Consider the following 24,786-nt stretch of genomic DNA (forward strand, 5'->3'; position numbering starts at 1 on the left):
TGACATAGGGCGAGCTGCATGATTTGAAATGTTTTGCAAATTTGACATAGGGCGAGCTGCATGATTTGAAATGTTTTGCAAATTTGACATAGGGCGAGCTGCATGATTTGAAATGTTTTGCAAATTTTTACTAAGAAAATACTCTTTAAAACCTTCACATCAATCACCAAAATAACTCTACATTTTAAGGTCATCTTTTAATATTTGGTAGGGTTCAAACCGACACATGATTGCAGAAGTCATTATTAAAAAACAGTAGTCCAATTGTAAAAAGGCAGACTGGAAAGTAAAAGATATCGTGGCTAGGGAAATGTAAGGAAGTTAGTCCAAACAATATTTAGGAGTCCATTACAGCAAACACATTATTTTTGAAGGTGTATCTATAATGTCATAGCCAAGATTTGTGATGATAAATATTATTGACAAAACACCCCAAAATCCGTCACACAAGATCATCGTAAGAAAATATGACGCAAAAACGTCTGTAATATAACGTGAGTTTTAAACTTGAGTTTTCTTTTGCATTCCAAATGGTAGTTATACTGAAGGTCATAGATGTCAGTGCAAAGTTTGAAATTGTTAATGCTTACATTTTGCGTTCTGGCTTGGTGTATGTAATAATAAACGTAAGTTTGTTAAACGTAAACATACATTAAAATCCAAACACAGATGCTTACCATAACCTATGATAAAAGGAACCATACTGAAGATAACTAGTGCGAACAGAAGTCGGTCAATGTAAAACCTCAGAATCATGTACAGGTAGATCCCACACTGAAATAAACCCAAACATATATTATATGAACACCACACTAAATGAATGAATGAATGAATGAATGAATGTTTAACGACACCCCAGCATGAAAAATACATCGGCTATTGGGTGTCAAACTATGGTAATGCAAACAAATAAAGTAATGAGCAACATCAACTGTGCAAAAAATACAAATATCACAGATAGATAAAATTAAAATTTACAATAAAAGTCAGTATCACGTGACAATTGTAGTAAAAGTTCTGGATGTAATGGAAATGATTCCATCACGTTTCTTTGGCCAAATATATCTTTTCTAGTGTCTTTGACAACACTACATTAAAACAATCAAAATTATGTTCGTGTATATGAATCTCTCTCTAAAATAAATAAGCATATACGAATTTTCTGTTAAAAATATAAGTTAACATATAAATGAATAAAACATACAATATACCAGAATATTACACACATTTAAATTCTTAAACTGTAGGACGTGATAAACAATGGACGAGTTTATAGATATAACCTTTTTACTGGTGGAATCAACGAATAGAAATGCTTGTAAAGGATATCAAAATTTTGAATATTTACACAAATTTGTAAAAATATGTTAAATATGAAATATTTTATAGATAACACGCCCTCTGGAGTGTGACAAGTTGTGTATTTGTTAGGTACTATTTTGGGTACTATGGCGATCATTCTGTAAACAGGTTATGAATTTAAATAATTTGGTAGCTTGTTTACAATGCACACTTTAAACACATTTTATTATTTATGCAGTTTTCATGATAATTTATTTTCTTGATTTTCACACTAGTTCATCATTTTTATTTTCCTGATTCTTCGGATTCGAGTTATTTCTGAGAAACCTTATACTGGGTAAAAATGTGCTGTAATTACATAGGCCTACACCTGAGAAATCCTACAGGTACACCAGGTAAAAACGTGTTTGATCTACACATACCTGAGACGCATATGGAAAACTCAGCAAGAAACAACAGAAACAGACTGGAGCAAACATCAAAGATGGCCGCTTGAAAAATATCATTACTCGCTTTGGTACTGATGGTAAAATGTTCTCCCAAATCATTAGCATGTGAAGTGACTGAAAAACAACATATTATATATTGTTATTGGGGATTTAAACGACTGTAACGAGCGATTTAATTAGAGAGGAAATAACTGTTGCTTTTAATTTCTATCAGAAAATAAAATAAAATAATACAGGGCCATTTGAACCTAGTTTTAAAATAATTGAAAACCAGATTTAAGATGTCCTGGGGTGCATCTAAGGATACTTGCAGTTCATAAATATTCCCATAGAGGCATGATCCCATGAATCGTTCACAACCTTCGTTTTTAGTTTTAATCATTATTTATATTTACGACCACTGTTTAAAATTTCATAATACTGTAATCCCCCACCCATCCGCGACCAACCCCCCTAAAAAAAAAACCCACCCTCCAAAAACCCTCCCAAACAATAAACCCCAACAGTAACTATATTAGCTTATTTTTACTTTTCATGTTGTATATGTAAGATAAAAACAGAAAAACAACATAAAACATATATCTAGTCAAGATTTGAATACAAGCTTTTCCTCATAATTTCTCGTATTGTACAATATTACATTCATGGTTCAGATAATAGTTTCAATATTTAAGAAAAAGGATCGTTGTTTATTTGGTACTTACAAGATGCTGAAGTCCAAGCAGAAAATACATCAAGTAAATGCAGAAAGAAATGAAGGGAGACAATTTTTGTACTTCAAAACTGTAAGGAATTGTGACGAACAAGAAAGACAGTCCTGCAATAACACAAGCATTATATATTATAGTTTACTCAGAAATGATAGTAAAACATCAAGTATAAACGAAAATAATTACAAACAAATAAAACCGTGATATACATACTTCGTTATTTTGGGGTGTTTTAAATTTTATATACATACATACATATATATATATATATATATATATATATATATATATATATATATATATATACTGGTACAGTATCTCTCTATGCGTGCGAGTGTTCGTGAGTGTGTATTACTGTAATGAGCCTAGCAGTTGGGTGGAGCCAGAACACAGATATGAACCTAGAATTCACAGGTGTTTAGATGGATTTACATGGACGTGGGTTATTACATAGATATTTACATTACATTTGTATATGTACCTGGTTTTACTCCTTTTACGTTGGCGAGCCAGCCTTCGTTTTTGTTTTCTCCCAGGTATGGAGCAAGCGCCACCAAGATCAGATGAGGCAACATACCGTGCATCACCAGAAGTATCACCCACGAACTACAATAAACAAACAAAAACAACACGATCAAATATTTTTAGTAGGTGGTTACAAGTGCCTCTTAACAATGCCAGAAGTAACTACTGAACACTGCCTGAAGTGGTCAAACTAAGCCCACAGCTAAAAGCTGATGGGGAATGGCAGATAGCCACAAGAGACAAGCACCTGTCTCGGTTGCAGAGACAAAGACTGGGATGTGGAGGTGGACAGAGAAAGAAGTTGAAAGATAGGAGTTGCATTTGTATTTTTGCACAGTTCTTTACACTGTTTTATTGAAATCTTGAATTTTTATATTGATGTTGATCATCACCTTATTTGTTTGCATTACCATAGTTTGACACCCAATAGCTGATGTATTTTTCGTGCTGGGGTGTCGTTAAACATTCATTCATTCATTCCTTTCATGGAATAGCTCTGTTCCATTTACTTGAGGATGAGAGAAATATATATATATATATGTATGTGTGTGTGCGTGCGTGCGTGCATGCGTGTGTGTATCTGTGCCCTTTCCCCACTGTTTGGCATTTTCCTACGCCAGTGTGGTTGTTGTGGCATTTGGTCTAAAAACAACAAACATTAAGATGGATATCATCTAAACAATTAACAATGGTCCATAACACGACTCACGACTCACGACAGTGTGGATGACCGCGAATAAAAAATCCTTTCTATGCCAATAATTAGCATACATATAATGCATGATAGTGTACTTTGGAACACTGTAAGTGGCATTTTAAAACCCTGCATCCGCTCACAGAATATAGAGCAAAACGCAAAATGTCAACGCTATTGTTATTGGCAAAATAACTGGTATAACACTCAACAAAAGTTGTCTAGACAGAATTTGTACATAAAAGCCTATTGCATTATCAATATCGGAAACAATAATCAGACACCAACTTGGCATTACAGTTAGCATGAAGACTGGGAAAGAGTGATTGCTGAGAGCAATTTATCGACTGGTTTAACTATGGAGAGCTCAGCTAAATTTTATGTTGGAGTTGTGTGAGGCATAAAAATCATTCACTGCTATGTTGATTGATTTGTATCGCTATCCATCCGCTCGTTAATCGTTCCAGTGTCTGACGGGTTCACATGTTCACTCAGAGGAATATGAGTTTATTTTATAGATGACTGCTTTGGGTCAATTTCTAGGTAACGATTAATGGACGCTAAAATATCATTTCACTAAAGATTCCACTCTTGGTTCTGAATTAGTAGCTGTAGGTTATATTTACACATCTGGTTTATCATTTATTAACAGAGATTGATAGATATATATGGAGAGAGAGATTGAGAGAGAGATAGCAAGAGATAGCATATGAGAGAGAGAGAGAGAGAGAGAGAGAGAGAGAGAGAGAGAGAGAGAGAGAGAGAGAGAGAGAGAGCGAGCTTATATTATACAGCATACAGATTCTATGAGTGCTATTTCTTGTGTTAACTTACAGATTCATGACCATTTTTTTGTTTCTCAAATGTGTTCCTAATGTGGGAAGAATTCCAGACCACAGTCCAAGACTAAACAAATGCAGATCCAGGGAGTCGATCCACACCTAACAATAAGAACATCAGTACTTGATTAACTCTCAAACTAATATATAGAACGTTTTAGAAGAAATTTTATTTACCCAAGCTGGGTTTAGTATATAAATGTAGTTTACAAACATGACATTACAAGACACTGCAAAACAATACAGATACTAAAAACTAACGTAAACATTTTAAGTGTTCGCATATATAAATGTTGCATTATTTCATTCAAATTCGTATTCTAGTGTTGTTCATAATATGGAGTAACCGAAAATAAATGGAATTACATGTCATAAAAACGTTTTTAAAAATAACATGTCTGTAATTTGGAAATGCATACATTCAAACTTAGTCTACCTTGGGATCCCCTAGCTGGTCTGAAATGACCCCAATGGACTGACTTCCGGTCGAGTACGCGCTGGGCTGAGAGAACAAGGAGAAGAGGTTGTCACACGCTCCAGGTACATTGACGTAGCCGTAGATTAGAACAGTCGTCAGAGTCAGGAATGTCACAGGCGTGAAGATGTAGAGAATCTGTGACAAAATATCATTTTACTAAAAATTATATATTATGTAGATACGATAACGCAAATAAAGGATCCCTTGTTACTAATGAAAAAATGTAGAAGATATCCTCTGAATACTGTGTTTCAGAATATTAAATGTTTCACGTCCAATAGCCGATGATTAATTAATAAAAGTACTTTACAACGAGTCTAGTGTTGTCGTTAAACCAAAAACAACAACAACAACAACAACAACAAAAAATCCCACAAAAAAGAAGAAGAAAAAAAGCCCCCCCCCCCCCCCCCCACACACACACACAACCCCCACAACAACAACAACATCAACGATTTAAAGTATTAAGACATGGTTCACATTTGTCGTTTACGACATACCGTAACTATGTAGATTACTCATGTAGATTTTATCAGTTGATTATCTATTAGAACTACAATTATGGCATGATATAAGCCCATAGCACATACAATAAATTGTAAAGGTATGGCGTGTACTAATGCAGTCAGTAAGTAATTTATTCAACATACTAAATATAATTGTAATTCAATTAAGAGCAAGAACGTTTAAAAGATAACAAGATAAAAAGTATGGGACCCCTCCCCCCCCTCCAAAAAAAAAAAAAAAAAAAAAAAAGAAGAAAAGTCTTCAAAGTAATATTTCACAAATACATTTAATAATTTACGAATGAAACGGTTTTTTAGTATTTATTCTCACATCAATTTTCAGGTATATGTTGCACTGCTACACACCAATGTGATGGTAATAAGACAAAATGGTAAAAATACAATGGCAATAATCTGCTAGATGTAAGCATTACACTACGGTTTCTCGGATGACAATGACCGTTTATATGCTAAGACTGAAAGTTAACCTATCAATGAAGTAATCTAACAAAAGACCGGCCTCGGTGGCGTCGTGGCAGGCCATCGGTCTACAGGCTGGTAGGTACTGGGTTCGGATCCCAGTCGAGGCATGGGACTTTTAATCCAGATACCGACTCCAAACCCTGAGTGAGTGCTCCGCAAGGCTCAATGGGTAGGTGTAAACCACTTGCATCGACCAGTGATCCATAACTGGTTCAACAAAGGCCATGGTTTGTGCTATCCTGCCTGTGGGAAGCACAAATAAAAGATCCCTTGCTGCCAATCGGAAGAGTAGCCCATGTAGTGGCGACAGCGGGTTTCCTCTCAAAATCTGTGTGGTTCTTAACCATATGTCTGACGCCATATAACCGTAAATAAAATGTGTTGAGTGCGTCGTTAAATAAAACACTTCTTTCTTAATCTAACAAAACATTACATTCTGATTCCATTAGAAATTTAGATATAGCCATAACTATATATATAAAAAAGAAAACAAAAGAAAACAAAATCCCTAACAACAATCGGTCTACACAAAATAAAAATAGATGATACCAGCATTAGCCAGAAACAAAAGAGTAGACAATAATATGAATATTCTAATTTGAATAAGGCTTTACATTGGTGTTAACGTGACCCTACTGACCCAGTCTGCCAGTGCTAATACTTTATCAAAGACAATCGTATCTCACCTTGCCGAACGTGGCTGCTCCCCACGCCACCATGAAGTACAGACACGTCCACGTGGCCAACAGACACAGTAGGATATACCACACCAACGTCGTGCTCGTTCCGATGTAGTCGCTACGTTGCAGAAAACTCTTCCTGTAAAACGAATCAAGTAACGAAATGTTTTATTCAACGACGCACCCAAAACATGTTATTTAACGTTATATGGCGTCAGACATATGGTTAAGGACCACACATATATTGAGAGAGGAAACCCGCTGTCGCCACTTCATGGGCTACTCTTTTCGATTAGCAACAAGGGATCTTTTATATGCACCATCCCTCAGACAGGGTAGTACATACCACTGCCTTTGATATACCAGTCGTGGTGCACTGGCTGGAACGAGTCCTGTAAAAGGAGCAACCATCGACATCATTGTACCAGCAGTCGAAACGTTTGTTTTCCAAGGTATATCAGAAAGAGTGCTGTTTTCCAAGGTATATCAGAAAGAGTGTATGGGACAATGAATGAATGAATGAGAGAAAGAAGGAATTAATACTTAACGACACCCCAGCATACAAAATACACAGACTATTGAGTGCTTGGGAGAAAAGCAAGGGTTGATCTAGGATTCGACCAATGGAAGATGTTACTTATGAGTATAATGCCGCTGAATGTAATGTTTCGTCTTGGTCAGCCAAACAAGCAAGCAACCAATCAACAAATAAGCAAACTACCAAACTGCAAATAATAAAAAAACCCAACCTAGACCCCCCAAAATAATAACAAAACTAAACAACAACAAAAAACCCAACAAAAAACAACAACAAACACATAACAAACACCCCCCCGCCCCAACAACAACAACAACACCAAAACAGCAATAAAAACAACAACAACAACCCACAACTAATTAGTAAACAAACAAACAAAATATGCGAAAATAAAAACTATAATTTACCAAATATTTAGTATAGATTTTTGTTTTAAATGTAATAAAACTCTTTGCCACAATGATAACGTGAAATGGATGTAAATTGTAAAACTCTCGCCAATACATAAATAGACATCAAACGAATTGTTTTGAGCTGTAATCTTTTTTTTTCTTTTCATATCACCAGTAATCCGAAACTTCCGCGCTACATTAAATATTAACGATGGTCGGCAAAAACAAACACTAACAGGCAATAAGAATCGTCAGCTTAGCAATGATTAATGGAATATGTTTCTTACACTAACAGTTATTCTAAAAGATCTCATTTCAACAAAATATTGTCAAATTCTTTGATTTTGGAAAAGCACACGCCCAAAAATTCCAAACATTTTGAAATCCCGTGCAATCTCATGCGTAGAAGGAAGGAAGGAAATGTTTTATTTAACGACGCACTCAACACATTTTATTTACGGTTATATGGCGTCAGACATATGGTTAAAGACCACACAGATACTCTTTTCGATTAGCAGCAAGGGATCTTTTATATGCACCATCCCACAGACAGGATAACACATACCACGGCCTTTGATATACCAGTCGTGGTGCACTGGCTGGAACGAGAAATAACCCAATAGGCCCACCGACGAGGATCGATCCCAGACCGACCGCGCATCGAGCTACCCCCCCCCCCCCCCCCCCCCCCCGTATATGAGTTATATGAATTACATAACGAAGCCATGTAACTTTCTTGCCATCTCAGCTCTTTGATAAATTATAGAAATTTCTTACTTTGATCATCCCACGCTGGTGTTTTCATATTAACATGTTATTTAGTCCATATTTCAAAAATAATTACAAGACATGTGTAATATATTTTTTAAATGACATGACATTGAAGTTAACAAATCATTATTGCAGCCCGGCTAGCTCAGTCGGTAGAGCACGAGACTCTTAATCTCGGGGTCGTGGGTTCCCGCCCCACGTTAGGCGTTCTCTTTTTACTTGCTTTTCTTCCCAGTACTACAGTTAATGGGTGATAATAAACACTATAGACCCTTCTCATAAAGATGGCATCTATGGTGCGTATTAGCTCCGAATCAATAGTATGCAATTCTAAACATTTCTTTCAAAGGCAGCAATGAAAAGACCGAGAGCAGAATACCTCTCTGCTAAGCTAGAATATACTTTCATTGATACATTTACTAACAAATAGACTGATCACAATAATATATAGCCTAATCTTATTACGAGTGTTTTAACACAAGTGAAAAAAGCGTGCGCATCATAGCAACCATTATTGTGTTGAGAAGCACTAAAAATTGGTATATATGAAAACAAAAACCCAACAAAAAGTAATTATCATCAAATTAAAAATATTAAATATAATTTTTAATATAGGGATGAAGTCGAAATGCTAGAAGACTCAAAAGTATACAACTTTGACAAGCACTAAAAATGTATGTAAATAAAAGTTAGTTTAAAAAAAAAAAAAAATTATCATCGAATGAAAAAATATTAAATATTATTTTTAATACAGGGGTGAAGTCGAAATGCTAGAACAGCCAAAGTATACAGCTTCATCTGAATTGTTACCGACGTAATCAGAAATGCAATACAATGATACCCCTACAATACACATACAGACGGTAGAACTGCGCGTGCTTTTTCTTTTTTTGGCCTTCAACCTGTATCAAAAAAGAAGATTTAACCTATGCCATATGATGGTAATTTGTACATACTTTATAAAATGTTACTTTTTAAACTAAACTTTTTTCAATTTTTAAAATTTGAGATGGTATAGGTTTAAAACTTAATAATATATGTATATATATATTTTAATGATTTTTAACTTTATTCAATATGGGAGCGGAACTTAGCTCAGTCGCTTGAGCGTTCGTTTGAGGTGCTTGCGTCGCAGGATCAAACCACCTCGGATGGATCCATTCAATTAATTCGTTTTTTTCTCGTTCCAACCACTGCACCACAACTGGTCAAAGGCCGTGGTATGTGCTTTCCTGTCTGTGGTAAAGTGCATATAAAATATCCCTTGCTGCATTAAGAAAAATGTAGCGGGATTCCTACTAGTCAGAAATACCAAATGTTTGACATCCAATAGCCGCTGATTAATTAATCAATGTGCTCTAGTGGTGTCGTTAAACAAAACATTAAAACAAATTTATTATTCATTATGGATTTTCAAGCAAACAAACACTAGCAATGAACAACTCATTGCAGCCCGGCTAGCTCAGTCGGTAGAGCACGAGACTCTTAATCTCGGGGTCGTGGGTTCGAGCCCCACGTTGGGCGCTGTAAATTTACTTTTTTTGTTCTGCATTATTAAGTCATAAAGAATAAATACTTGTAACTATTGCAGCTAGCGAATGTATAAAATGCCTAAAGTCTGTCACTTCGACTGAAAAGCGTGAGTGGTGTCAAAATACGTGACAAATTCCCATTACTCGTAAAACAGTTTGCTTTTGTTAACATTGGGTGTTTGCTCATAAATCTCCTTCCTAGCTTTATTGTGTGTAACTGAACAGCATGACGCGTGGATCAGCACGGCGGATCAATACTCTACAAAAACATAGTTCTCATTTCATCTGCAACAATGACCAATTATTATGCTTTTTTTTCTTTGTGCACAAAAAAAGCCCAACAAGCTCGTGATATAATATTTTGCCAATGCGGAGTGTTTAGCTCCAACAGAAGCTGACAGTTAATGATTTATGCGAAGTAGAGTCTCCCCGAGGCTGCACTAATAATATGTCGGATCAATTTTAATCTAGAAAACTAATACTATGAAAGCTAATGCTACCACCAGACTGAAACAGTTGAATGATATCGCCCACGCAAAACTAAGATGGTGCTTTTAAAAGAATCAGTTTACAGATAGCATAATTAAAATCTTTAAAATACCAAAAGTCTATAGAATAAAAGAAACATTATAGCGTGCTATTTAGTAATTGTTTTCTTGAACGTCGAAATCTTTTAGAAATATACCCCAAGGCCGTACCTGAAAAACGTATATTATTTTGCACTGATTGACTTTTTATTGCTTCCTGGTTATTATAGGCTGGGGACGCAAGCTCAAAATGTAAAATTAATACCGATATTAAAGGTCTGAAAGTTGACCTTATTCAAGCAAGGGGCGGAACGTAGCCGAGTGGTAAAGCGCTCGCTTGATGCTGATGCGCGGTCGGTTTAGGATCGATCCCCGTCGGTGGTCCCATTGGGCTATTTCTCGTTCCATCCAGTGCACCACGACTGGTATATCAAAGTCGGTGGTATGTGTTATCCTGTCTGTGGGGTGGTACATAATAACGTTCCCTTGCTGCTAATCGAAAAGAGTAGCCCATGAAGTGGCGACAGCGGGTTTCCTCTCTCAATATCTGTATGGTCCTTAACCACATGTCTGACGCCATATAACCGTAAATAAAATGTGTTGAGTGCGTCGTTAAATAAAACTTTTCTTTCTTTCCATATAACCGTAAATAAAATGTGTTGAGTGCGTTGTTAAATAAAACATTCCCTTCCTTCCTTCTTTCCTTCTTTCCTTCTCTGCGATTGTAACTGTCAAGATATCCGTCTAGCTGTTGAATAACAGACTACTTTGACTAAAGACATCCTATGGATCCGCTACTGAAGAATATAAACATCCCTCTACAACTAAAGCCAGTCATATCATAATCTTTATGTACTTATGTCTTAACAATGACAAAAATATTGGAATCTGAACAAAACCGTAATACATGATCAGGGCCGTATCTCTGCACCATGCAGAGTCGAATGGACATTTGGCAAACTAGTGGCTGATACCACGAATCTCTGTCTAATGCCTGTTCTATAAGCATGGGCGGATCCAAGGGGGGGGGGACCAGGGGGACGCGTCCCCCCCAAAAATTATTCAAGTGCCCTCAAAATGTCCAAGTGCCCTTTTTGTTTGTAGAATTTTTTTTTTTTTAAGTAAACAATAATTATATTGTAGATAAATGAAATCAAGATTTTCGTGTACATGCGCAAGCTTGCAGATATGTGTCTGTGTTATTGAGTCTCAATGGGGCCCCATTGAGGTTCTAACGCGAGTGACGCCAATTTACTTCATTATTGCTAGTATATTATGACGTAGAACTGTAGGAATTCATATTAATTGTAAATATCAAAACTTGTAGTAAGGTGCCCTTTTGACGAGTCAATGTGCCCTTCTTTTTTGGTCCCCCCCTAAAAATATTTCCTGGATCCGCCCATGATAAGATAGGACAGCCACATCCCTCTTGCACCGCCATATAGATGACTGCCACACACAGATTAGTTTACTAAAAAAACAACCTAGCATAATACAAGGGAAAGCGAGTTTGATACGTTTTTAAACAGTTGTAAGACAAATGGTATCAAATGGTAAGCAAATTTTAACATATTTTTCGACTAAAAGTTATTTACAGCCGTTGCACATGTAGCTGACTTACGCGTCAGAGACACATGATTGTCAGGTTAACTATACGTCACAGTCTAATCGATTTCCATCGTGTAGTTTTTAATTGGTTGTATGACATTGGTGACCTGGTCATCACCCAGGAGCAGCCAGCCGTATGTCTTGAAATTGTTAAAGGGACACACCCTAGTTACGGCTAGTTATTAACCATTACGGCGTTGTTTTTCGCTATTAAACCCATTTTTTCACAAATAAAATTGCACTTTACTTACCGTTTATAATTTAGAATATACATTTCCATTCACCTGAAGTGTTTTTTGGTAATCCTGGTAATCCTGGTGTTTGTAATACCACAAAATGCATTTTTCGTATTTCTGAACAACGGACGCACATTTGAGAAAAAACCGTTGAGCAGACAAGGTCTAATCTATTTTTAGATGGGATATTTCCATTTCAATGTCACAGACGTTGGTATACCACGTGACCGTTATCATTTTGGTTCGGTTTGTTTTCTCGTGCACAGTTCGCGCAATCAACATCCGATTTGTTGTTGTTCATTTGTGATATTTTTCTTCACAGTTCGTGAACATTTTCAGTAACAATAAAGTTCAGACAAGTAAGTATCTCAATATAAAACGTTATAAACCCTTAAAACCAATAATTTTGCTAAGTCCTACGATATCTGGAGAGGGGATACAACCAGGACAGAACAGTTGGAGCATGTCCAGGAGAGGTGAAAAGAACGCACCCCAAGTCTGTGAAATTTGTCGTGACGTAGGCATTGTTGTGCTTCGAGCGACATCTACCGGTGACATCAGAATACAAACTTTCAAAATTATTTCAAGCAATTGGGACATGGGGATTCCCATGGTATTTATCGATATAAAACCTGCTTTTTCACTCCATTTGATAAAAACGTGATCTAAGTGTGTTACAGGTTTATAGATTAACCAAATTATAATTTATTTTCGCTGCATGGAACTAGGGCGTGCGGCTTTAACACACGTACATGTGTTAACAACCATGTCTAACCAAAAATAACGCATGATATTCTCACGAACGGGTATGTAAGAAACACTGAAATTCTTAACAAAAAAATGTATTTAATATGTAATGTTAGTCGCCAAAAAGTCTTTTAAGGCGTGTGATGCGCCTGCGGCTTCCTTTTGCGCCGCGTCCAGGAGATATTTTACTGTTACAATGGCAGCATGCCGAGTACATTCGCTATGGCTGATTTCCCAGTACTGAATACAACGTAGCTCACGCTTTCACACTCAAACAAATCGAACCAAGGCTGACATTCTACAATGCAATTTAGCTCGTTCGCGTGATTGTACTGATACGTTAACTGTCGAGGGATTTATCCATCTTGTTACATTTCTCTCAGTTCCAGTTTATTCCCATGACATTTAATTGATTGAATAGAGCCACTGCACGGGTCTTTCCTTTTCAGCGAGGTTTCTACGACTGTACAGAGATGTGTGCTGTACTGTCCTGTTTGGGGAACCGGAAGAGTAGCCTATATAAAATGCCCCAATTGTTTCTAATCCATTAGCAGTTTTTCTTCTTTCTTTATGCAATATATAAAAGGTTCACAATTACCACATGGTAGAAAAAACTAAATATATTAATAGCCACCAATCAAATATTAAATAATTTACTAGTCGCCGATAAAACTTTGAATAAATTAAATATCAAGTATCAAATACTGAATAGATTAATAACCGCTGATAAAGTATTAAATACATTAAAGGGACATTCCTGAGTTTGCTGCATTTTTTAAAGATGTTATCGACTAACAGAGACTTTTTTACAATTGTAATTACCTATCAAATATATTTTTCTGCATAAAATATTAGTGGCTGTATATTAAACGTGTTTCTGATCGTTCTAATATTTGTACAAGGTTAAATTTTATTTTATTTCCTAAAATATTGTTTTTCGTACGTACGAAATTATTTGAAGATAAAATCCATTTTGGGTTTCTAACAAATATTAAGACGACCAGAAACACATTGAATATACAGACACTGATATTATAAACAAGAAAATATATTTAATATGTAAGTTTAACCGTAGAAATTGGAAGTTGGAAACATCTTACAATGCAACAAAGTCAGGAATGTCCCTTTAATAGTCTCCGAATAATATTAATAAATTAACAATCGCCAATCATATATTAAAGAAATTAATATTCGCCAATCAAATATCAGAGCTCAAATTTAACGGCGGCACCGACAAAAAATGCCGTTGCTGCGATATGTCATCATATGAATTGTATGTATTTGTTGCAAAAGTTACTGGTTTAAAACTGCCGTAGGCAGACTTAAAATTGCCGTAGGTGAGCATTTTGGCTGCGACAAAAACCTTTAATAATTGCCGTAGATTATTAAGTTCGAGTTCTGCTGTGACGGTGACAGTGTATTGAGATGTTCAATAAAACATTCTACTAAACCAGTTGTAAAATGGCGGACAGTGGCTCGTACCGATGAAGTCAAAAAGCCAAGAAAACGCCTCTAAGGATCCGAATTACTATTTCTTTAGGGATGTCTGTTAATTAGTGTCCACCTTCACACAGATAACGGCCACTTCGGACCAGGCGTTGGCCAGAGCCTCACAGCTGTTTTATTAATGTAATTAGTATTTTATCGTTTCTTCCTGCAAGCTGAATACGAAAAGTGGTTGTAATTACCAGCGCACTTGGCGTGGTCTGCAAACCCAACATCAAGAGTCCAGGGAATGTTAACTTTTTTCTTATTTTTATTTAATTTACACTACAATTTGCGATACAAAGAACGGTATATAAGTATAAGAGAGAGAGAGAGAGAGAGAGAGAGAGAGAGAGAGAGAGAGAGAGAGAGAGAGAGAGAGAGAGAGAGAGAGAGAGAGAGAGAAATAGACTATATATATATATATATATATATATATATATATATATATATATCTATCTATCTATCTATCTATCTATATATATATATATATATATATATATATATACCAAACGGCAAATCAGTTTTAAATGGTTTACAACCACGCCAGATTTACTTTTGAGTTACTATTTTTGTTATGGCTATTTTGTTATTCTATACAAAGATAAAACTATTGCTGCTTGTGCCCCTCCCCATAAGAGGCTGTGACCCTCCACTGGATATTGTTCCCCAACCCCCACTCCTGATATCATTCCTACGGGCCTGAAGTATACTATCCACGAGAGAAATCATCAGGAAATGGGAACTTTTTTTTATCGACCTCACTATTTCATAACCATTCTCATTCATTATACAACTATTCTCATTTATCTCACGACTACCTTTGTTATTTTAAACATCCATTTGTTCTTCGAGAAATAAATACTGTTGAGGAAAATTAATACCGTTGTATCTTTGTATCTTTGCGTGACGACCGATTGTTTTTATCGATCTGCAGTAACAGATCTTATCAATATATTATCGGCGTTTTCAGTTTTATTGCCAGTAGGGGAGAAATGCTTTAACAAAACCCGCGAATCACTACGGTTTTTTCTTTCTTTTCTTCAAAACGAATAAAAAGCAACATTTGACATTTTGTGACATTATAATGGATGTAACAAAAATGTGGAACTCAATCATATGGTACAACATGCATTTTGGTTATTATTACATTGCTTGACGCAGTTCCGAAATACAATTTTTTTAGCGACGCTATTGTTCCTACATTAAACGACTACTTGCCTAGCAACCGTGATTTTAAGTTCGCTGAAAAGAATTTGCAAAGATTACGTGACTGCGTAAATGGATTTTTCCAGCTGCTTTGTAATTTTGCAGATTACGTGATACCAAGCCCATTTGAATGTTTTGAAATGGTAAGACCCAAAATATAATTAACAATTAGGCCGTCATATTGAAAACGCATGACCAATAGCTGCTTACGAAGGCTATGCGCTATTTACAAATGTCTTATCCCACTAACAAATGCTTGGAGCTATTTACAATGGGTTGGAGCTAATTACGAAGGTTTTGGGCTACTTGGAGCTTCTTACGAAGGCTTGGCGCTAGTGCTATATACGAAGGCTTGGAGCTAGAGCTACTTGCGAAGGCTTGGAGCTAGAGGTACTTACGAAGGCTTGGAGCTAGAGCTATATACGAAGGCTTGGAGCTAGAGCTACTTACGAAGGCTTGGAGCTAGAGGTACTTACGAAGGCTTGGAGCTAGAGCTATATACGAAGGCTTGGAGCTAGAGCTACTTACGAAGACTTGGAGCTAGAGGTACTTACGAAAGAAAGAAAGAAATGTTTTATTTAACGACGCACTCAACACATTTTATTTACGGTTATATGGCGTCAGACATATGGTTAAGGACCACACATATTTTGAGAGGAAACCCGCTGTCGCCACTACATGGGCTACTCTTTCCGATTAGCAGCAAGGGATCTTTTATTTGCGCTTCCCACAGGCAGGATAGCACAAACCAAGGCCTTTGTTGAACCAGTTATGGATCACTTTTCGGTGCAAGTGGTTTACACCTACCCACTGAGCCTTGCGGAGCACTCACTCAGGGTTTGGAGTCGGTATCTGGATTAAAAATCCCATGCCTCGACTGGGATCCGAACCCAGTACTACCAGCCTGTAGACCGATGGCCTGCCACGACGCCACCGAGGCCGGTCAGGTACTTAAGAAGGCTTGGAGCTAGGCTACATACGAAGGCTTGGAGCTACAGCTACATACGAAGGCTTGGAGCTAGAGCTACTTACGAAGGCTTGGAGCTAGAGGTACTTACGAAGGCTTGGAGCTAGAGCTATATACGAAGGCTTGGAGCTAGAGGTACTTACGAAGGCTTGGAGCAAGAGCTACTCGCGAAGGCTTGGAGCTAGAGTTAGAGCTGACTCGTAGTCATCAGAGGAAACCCGTTACATGTTTTCTAATGCAGCAAGGGATCTTTTATATGCACTTTCACACAGAGAGGAAAACACATACCACGGCCTTTGACCAGTTGTGGTACACTAGTTGTAATGAGAAAAACACAATCAGTTAAATTAATCTAGCGAGGTGGTTCGATCCTGCGACGCAAACAGCTCAAGTGAGCAGTCAACCGACTAAGCTAAATCAGACGACAGCCAGCGTATTTTCACTCTCTTGAGTAAGTATCGAAATAACTTTAGTTTTTCTTTTTTTATGTCAGACACCAAATAACCGTAATCTAAAATATGCTGGAGTATCCTGGGCCCTGCGTGTAAAACTTTTAAAGTCTAGACTACAACAAAGTCTGAATTGCAGCATGCTATTTGTATGGTGTTACCATGACGTTAAAGTATCCAGACACCGTGAAAGCCTAAGTCAAGATTTTAAACGTTTTACGAGCACGGAGCCAGATCAATGTAGACACCGTGATGTCTGACGTCGAGTAGTTGTTCATAATCAATCATCGTATGCCGCTTGGTTGTTAATAACCCTTGTGGTACTCGAAAGAAGTAGAAAACAGTCATCAAGAAACTAAACAAACAAAACAAAACAACAAACAGAACTACACAAACATTGCAGAACTCCACTCATGCAGAATACTCTATGTTTTTTCCATAAATATATTATATACATTAGTATTGTCAAATCACATTTTGTCTTGGTGATGTAATGTTTTGACTAGTTCAGTAAACGAATTTAAGAACACAACGAAAATATAACATATATATGCTTATAATACAAATTTATGACACTACCTTTTTAATCCACGAATATATGTACCCAACGAAATGTGCTTTTTAGTAAAACCACGAACATTTAAGTCCACGAAAGTAAAGGCTTTCACAGTATTCACCACGCGACACAACCTATTTAGCTAATGACATTTAATGGACCATAGGCGCCTGGAGTCGCCTTTTCTTACTTCAACGGAACTGTCTAATGGACATCATCAGCTCCAGCTTGACTTCTGCTACCCGTGCCACTCAAGTGCTCACAGATGATCATTAACACTGGCGATTTTCTCCTTTGCTTCCTGTTATTAAGGTCGTGAATAGTCCTTGATCGTATTCCATCTGTTGGAATGAGTCCTCCAGACCTAGAAATCCACGCCAGGTCGTGTTATTTCAGACACTCCAGTGAGTTAATGCTCCAAGACATGTATTTTGTATTTTCAGATGACACGCCAATGAATCGTGTAAATTAGCGTGCTTCACTCCTGATGGTTCAAGCATGCTTGTCACGGTACAATTCCAAAAATCACCGCGGACGAACTTGTTTCGAAGAGAGGCGAGGATAAGATAAATGTTTCAGTTTATCTTATTTTGTTCACATTAATTACATATTTTTTTATGACAACATTATGTCTAAATGACAAGGTACACGAAGTTGAGAGTCCAAGGCAGTGTTGTAGTACTAGCATATGAGTTCAGGACAGAATACTTGAACCTTATTTGGATATGGAAATGCTAATGCTGATAGCCAATCTAATTAAAATTAGCTCCACTATTACTTGTGGATCTAACAGCAGCCCGTTGGAGCTCATGTCCAGTTGACCTTTCATTCGACCATTCAAAACCTTACTTGCAAAATCATGCCAGTGATTTGAAAAGAATTTGAAAGCATTCAGGATTATGCCGAGGGTATACGAAATGATTCGGGTGAATTACGAAGTATGCCTGAAACTGATTGCAATATAAAATTTTATATAAAATTACTTTCAAGACGAAAAAAACCCAACGTGATGGTATAGCCATAAAATCTGTTTATACTAGTATACAATCCAGAGTTTATTACTACACTTTTCCCCCTGTTTTTCAATGTTGAAATAGACGAACAAGATCACCTATTGCATAAATAGTCTCGCCCGATATTTTTAGAATTTGTATGCTCCCGAATAACGCTATAAAAGGCGAAGTGTAATTTGTCGATATTTAAATTGTTATTTATAGATGAAATGTCACGTGGACATGAAAGTCCACGCAATTCTGTTAAATCTACTGGCAGACCCAGTAGAGCTAATTTTAATCAGACTGGCTGGTAGCATACCACTATTCTGAAACATCACAAAGCATTACCCTGTGATATGTAATCTTAATAGACTGGTACTTACACAAAAAAGTTGTCTTCCGAGTTCGTCAAGGCGTAGATCGTGTGTGGTTCTCTATAAGAAAAAAATGGTTTGCAATTATTGTTCACAAGTTTTATTTTGTTAAAGACTTCGTGTAGTTACAATTTACAGGGGTGGGACGTAGCCCAGTGGGAAAACGATCACTTGATGCGCAGTCGATCTAGGATCGATCCCCGTCGGAGGGCCCATTGGGCTATTTCTGCCAATGCACGACGATTGGTATATCAAAGGCCGTGGTGTGTGCTGTCCTGTCTGTGGGATATAAAAGATCGCTTGCTACTAATGGAAACATGTAGAGGGTTTCCAATATAAGACACTAGCCTATGATTAAAAATCAATGCGCTCTAGAAGTGTTGTTTTTGTGGCGTTACGCAAATTGAAGAATATAATACTTCAAATGTCAAGTCTTAGGCGTTATGGAAAGTCACCAGAAAAAAAAAGATCTATATTTTGTTTATGTCGTAGTACAAGTTTTTGTATTTTTGTTAATGCACGACGAAGTTTTTGTATTTTTGTTAATGCACGACGATTGGTATATCAAAGGCCGTGGTGTGTGCTGTCCTGTCTGTGGGATGGTGCATATAAAAGATCGCTTGCTACTAATGGAAACATGTAGAGGGTTTCCAATATAAGACACCAGCCTATGATTAAAAATCAATGCGCTCTAGAAGTGTTGTTTTTGTGGCGTTACGCAAATTGAAGAATATAATACTTCAAATGTCAAGTCTTAGGCGTTATGGAAAGTCACCAGAAAAAAAAAGATCTATATTTTGTTTATGTCGTAGTACAAGTTTTTGTATTTTTGTTATATAGATATTTTTCTTCATATAATGTTGTGTAACAGCCGGCGCATATTCTGGATGCGGAAAAGTCGGGTTCTTTCGCTACACTGTGCGCATTCATTCATTCATTTCAACTTATTTTCGTGCTTATATCCAATTAAAGTTCAAACACGCTGTCCTGGGCACACACCACAGCTATCTGGGCTGTCTGTTCAGGACAGTGGGTTAGTTGTTAGTTGGTTAGTGGTTAGTGAGAGAGAAGATGGTATAGTGGCCTTACACCTACCCAATGAGCCCTTAAGAACTCGCTCTGGGTTGGAGCCGGTACCGGGCTGCGAACCCTGCACCTACCAACCTGTAGTCCGATGGCTTAACCACTACGCCACCGAGGCCGGTACTGTGCGCAAAATACGTTAAATGAATGAATGAATGTTTAACGACACCCCAGCACGAAAAATACATCGGCTATTGGGTGTCAAACTATGGTAATGCAAATAAATAAAGTGATGATCAATATCAATATAAAAATTCAAGACAAACAAAAACAGTGCAAAGAACTGTGCAAAAAAACAAATATCACAGAATTTTACGGATACTGAATTTTACTCTAAACTTCAATTTGTGCTGTATTGGCCATTCTCAAAGAGAATGTTACACCCCTGCACCACGGTGAGGTTACAGCACACGCAGGGGCAAAATACGTTAATCAATATGATGATATAATATATGATAGAAACCAATCAAATGGTTCTCGGGCGTTCGCCCTCATGAGCGAGCTACTCCTTTTATTTTTTCGAGATAAGAATGTCTAAACATACGCCAAGCCATAACACATACAGAATGATTTTTGGTGATAAAAAAGTTAAAGTTTGTTTTAATTAACGACACCATTAGAGAACATTTGGTAATTGTTTCATTAGTAGCAAAGGATCTTTTATATGCACCATTCCACAGACAGGATAGCACACACCACGGCCTTTAATATACCAGTCTCGGGAATTGGCTGGAACAAGAAATACACCAATGGATCAACCGACGGGTATCGAAGCCAGACCGACCGCGTATCAGGCGAGAGCTTTACCACTGGGTTACGCCCCGCCCCCGTTCGAAATAAAATGTGACATGAACACGAAACTTTATGGAGACCAGGAATCCCTCCGTGTCATTGTGGGATTCATCCTGGCAGCAAACATCTCCCTGTGATATTATTACAAGAAGGAACGAAAAAAAAGAGAAGAAGAACACGAAACTACGTTGGCTCTGGTCAGATTTACCAATGGAGACACTAACGCGACAAGGACAGCGTAATTTGTGAGCTCTGAATTGCAAAAGGACGCAAAATTAAGTGATGCAAAAAACCCAACAACAAACCCCCAAACAACCAACAAAAAACAACAACCAACAACACCCAGACCCACAGCACACCATGACGAATAGTGCGGTGGCTTTTAAAAACATTTTGACCAGTTTGTTATTAATATAAACTGGAGTAATATGCTGTTGACACCTGGCTCCATATTCATAAACATACTTAAGTCAATGTATGATACTTATCTATGTACTTTACGTATGTATTTAGGTATCATACATTGACTTAAGTACGTTTATGAATACGGAGCCTGGATTGTGTCTTTTATTAATACATAGAGACAAACTGTATACCCCCAAACGGTCATGGCCATAACAACAGAGATGCTGACAATTTGGTGTCGTGCTTGTTTTCAATAATTAATATTCCTGAACGATGTCTTAGACACGCAACTTAGCTGCCTTGATAAGATTAATATTAAAGTGAAACCCTGCTGTCACCATATGGGATACGCGTATAGTTTAACAGCAAAATAATCTTATTTTTTAAAAAGACTTTAGCACTGAGAATATAGAAGATACCATGAGCATTGATACAACTGCCATGGTGCCCTTCAGGTGCGTGTGCAGGGAGGGTGGGTGGGGATAGAAATCCCTCCCTGTTCCAAGCGAATTTGTTTTTCTTTCTTTTTTTCTTCTCCGGAAGCGCAAATAAAAGATCCCTTGCTGCCTGTCGTAAAAAGAGTAGCCTATGTGGCGACAGCGGGTTTCCTCTAAAAACCAGTGTCAGAATGACCATATGTTTGACGTCCAGTAGCCGATGATAAGATAAAAAATCAATGTGCTCTAGTGACGTCGTTAAATAAAACAAACTTTACTCTTTTTTTTCCAGTGAATTTTTCAGGAGAGCATGACCCAATTTCCCCTAAAACGTCGCTCGCCTTTGTCTAGACCCCTCCCTGCACAATTTCCTCCTACACACGCCCCTTCCCCGGGTGGTGTACGCATCTCACACCTTCAAAAAAGGATCTGAAATTGGTATTGGGATACGAACCCAGAATCTATAAAACCGGATGACATGACGTCTGCGCCACAGAGGCCATGTAAAAGCATTAACACAATAATGCCCCCGAGGAATTCACTGCTCATCTTGGCGGAGAACTGTAACGCGATAAGTCAGAAATGTCGTACATGCATGATGGTCCTCTCTTAATGGACTGCAGCTCTGGCGATCAAAACCAGAGGAACTGCACACACATAATCTTCTCATCTCGATGAAGTGGCCGCCTGCTGTATAATTTAACTACACCCTCTCGACAATGGCGGTCTAAGCGTCATGAATAATCCCTTTTGGCTTTGTAGAAAGTACTTCCAAAGACCCGTTAACAATTGGATTATAGGCACTCAGTAGTGACTACTTCTTACCGGTTCTGCAATATGAGTTAATGGATCTTGCACCACCGGCCTCGGTGACGCAGTGGTTAAGCCATCGGACTACAGGTTGGTGGGTACATGGTTCGCAGCCCGGTACCGACTCCAACCCAGAGCAAGTTCTTAAGGACTCAATGGGTAGGTGTAATGCCACTACACCCTCTTGTCTCTCTCACTAACCAACTAACAACTAACCCACTACCCTGGACAGACAGCCCAGATAGCTGAGGTGTGTGCCCAGGACAGCGTACTTGAACCTTAATTGAATATAAGTACGAAAATAAGTTGAAATAAAGAAAAAAGTTTTTGCATGCATATTACACCGGCTATCGGACATACGTCTAGTAGGTAGTGGGCCTCAGATTACAGTTATCTTCCCATTTGGAATCTGGAAATTTGTCCGTGGAAGTAGTCTGCTGTTTGACTGTAATTATTTCATTGCAGACAGCTATGAAGTGGCAACTATTTGACTGAAGCTGACAAGGGAGAGCATGTAGTTTGTAAACATGTGTAACTTGTTGACATTGAAGACTTGTTTATGGTAATTCCGGCCCATGCAAAAGTAGTGCTTTTTGTGTAAAATGGGTGTACTCCGGCCAGGTTTAGAGGGTGTGTTTGTTTAAACCAATATCCTGGGAGAAAGAGCTGGACAACAGGGGTTGTCCTTTTCAGGGTATGTGTCCCCCAGGCAGGCAAAGGTACATAAAAAATCCATGGGCCTGCTGATATTAATAAAAATGTTATAGCCACTAACGCTATATAGAAACATATAGCGTAATTAATTGTGGTCCGATACTAGCTCCCACCAAAATCGAGCTTTAACGGTTGAACGAGACGTAAGGCCACTATATCGACTTCTCTCTCACCACCAACTAACACACTGACATGCACAAACAGCCCATACAGCTGATATGTTAAACGTTTGTTTGTTTGACGACACCACTAGAGTACATTGGTTTATTAATCATCGTCTACTGGATGTGAAACGTTTGATAATTTTAACATTGTCTTAAGAGAGGAAAACCGCAACATTTGTTTTCATTAGTAGCAAGGGATCTTTTATATGCACCATCCCACAGACAGGATAGCACATACCACGACCTTTGATATACCAGTAGTTATAGCTGAGAAGTGTGTCTTGAATCTTAATTAGATGTAAGTACGAAAATAAAATGACATGAAACTGAATATTATAGGGTGTATACTACCAAGTCAAATCCCATAGACGACAATAGCAACATATGTGGCTAAAACTCCTACCTGCAGCGAATCAATCGACAAAAACACCACGGATATAAGTACTTCCACCCATCACCCTTAAAGAGAATCGGAAAAAATTGGGGGTCAAGATGCTAATTTCTGAGATAATGGGTAGTGTCTATGACTACCCTAGTTCCGCACAAAATTTTAGAACTGTACCCCATACATGTTCCAAGCACAAGGCTACTTGACATAGTGGTATTAGATGAAATAAAAATTGCGTACATTTGTTTTGCCCAGATGAAACCTTTTTTTTTTACAACCAACACACTCACATTTACCACCAATCGCAGGACTTGTGGTGTTAACTTCTCTATCAAAACGTTGGGTGCTCTTCGAACTTTGACCCAGCCGGAAGTTATTTGGTTTAGTACTACCTATAGGTGGTGTTTTTGTTTAATATTTGTCTCAAACCGAGTGATGCGGTGCGATGAATCCAGGCCAGTCACCAGAGGTAGATAACGTTTCTTGGTCCCTCACTTACTTAACTTAAAACAAGTTTTTCAAATAAGACGGCAATGAAAACACATCGACTACAGTACACGGAAGGAAGGAAGGAAATGTTTTATTTAACGACGCACTCAACACATTTTATTTACGGTTATATAGCGTCGGACATATAGTTAAGGACCACACAGATATTGAGAGAGGAAAATCGCTGTCGCCACTTCATGGGCTACTCTTTTCGATTAGCAGCAAGGGATCGTTTATATGCACCATCCCATAGACAGGATAGCACATACCACGGCCTTTGGTGTACCAGTCGTGGTGCACTAGCTGGAGCGAGAAATAGCTCAATGGGCCCACCGACGGGGATCGATCCCAGACCGACCGCGCATCAAGCGAACGCTTTGCCACTACAGTACACGGATAACTAACTGGTCGACGATCCCACCCACGCTGCTCTTTATCGATCTTTGCTACAC

The 24,786-nt window shown here is 37.8% G+C and overlaps 1 protein-coding gene and 2 non-coding genes across 3 annotated transcripts in view; 2 read left to right on the forward strand and 1 right to left on the reverse strand.

The window, feature by feature from the left end:
- The window catches only part of LOC121383644 (sodium-dependent proline transporter-like), a 39,784-nt gene that overhangs the window by 3,597 nt on the left and 11,401 nt on the right, over nt 1–24,786 (reverse strand). Inside the window, exons 4-11 of the mRNA XM_041513738.1 lie at nt 19,062–19,112; nt 6,673–6,805; nt 4,956–5,132; nt 4,515–4,621; nt 2,943–3,067; nt 2,456–2,568; nt 1,725–1,865; nt 678–774 (exon numbers count right to left, since the gene is read on the reverse strand). Of these exons, the coding sequence (XP_041369672.1) occupies nt 678–774; nt 1,725–1,865; nt 2,456–2,568; nt 2,943–3,067; nt 4,515–4,621; nt 4,956–5,132; nt 6,673–6,805; nt 19,062–19,112 (944 nt within the window). The remainder of the gene's footprint in view (nt 1–677; nt 775–1,724; nt 1,866–2,455; nt 2,569–2,942; nt 3,068–4,514; nt 4,622–4,955; nt 5,133–6,672; nt 6,806–19,061; nt 19,113–24,786) is intronic.
- Trnak-cuu lies at nt 8,502–8,574 on the forward strand. The gene has a single exon. It is a non-coding gene; the product is annotated as a tRNA-Lys (tRNA).
- Trnak-cuu lies at nt 9,819–9,891 on the forward strand. The gene has a single exon. It is a non-coding gene; the product is annotated as a tRNA-Lys (tRNA).

Source organism: Gigantopelta aegis, chromosome 10 (assembly GCF_016097555.1).
Source record: "Gigantopelta aegis isolate Gae_Host chromosome 10, Gae_host_genome, whole genome shotgun sequence".
NCBI lineage: Eukaryota > Metazoa > Mollusca > Gastropoda > Neomphalida > Peltospiridae > Gigantopelta > Gigantopelta aegis.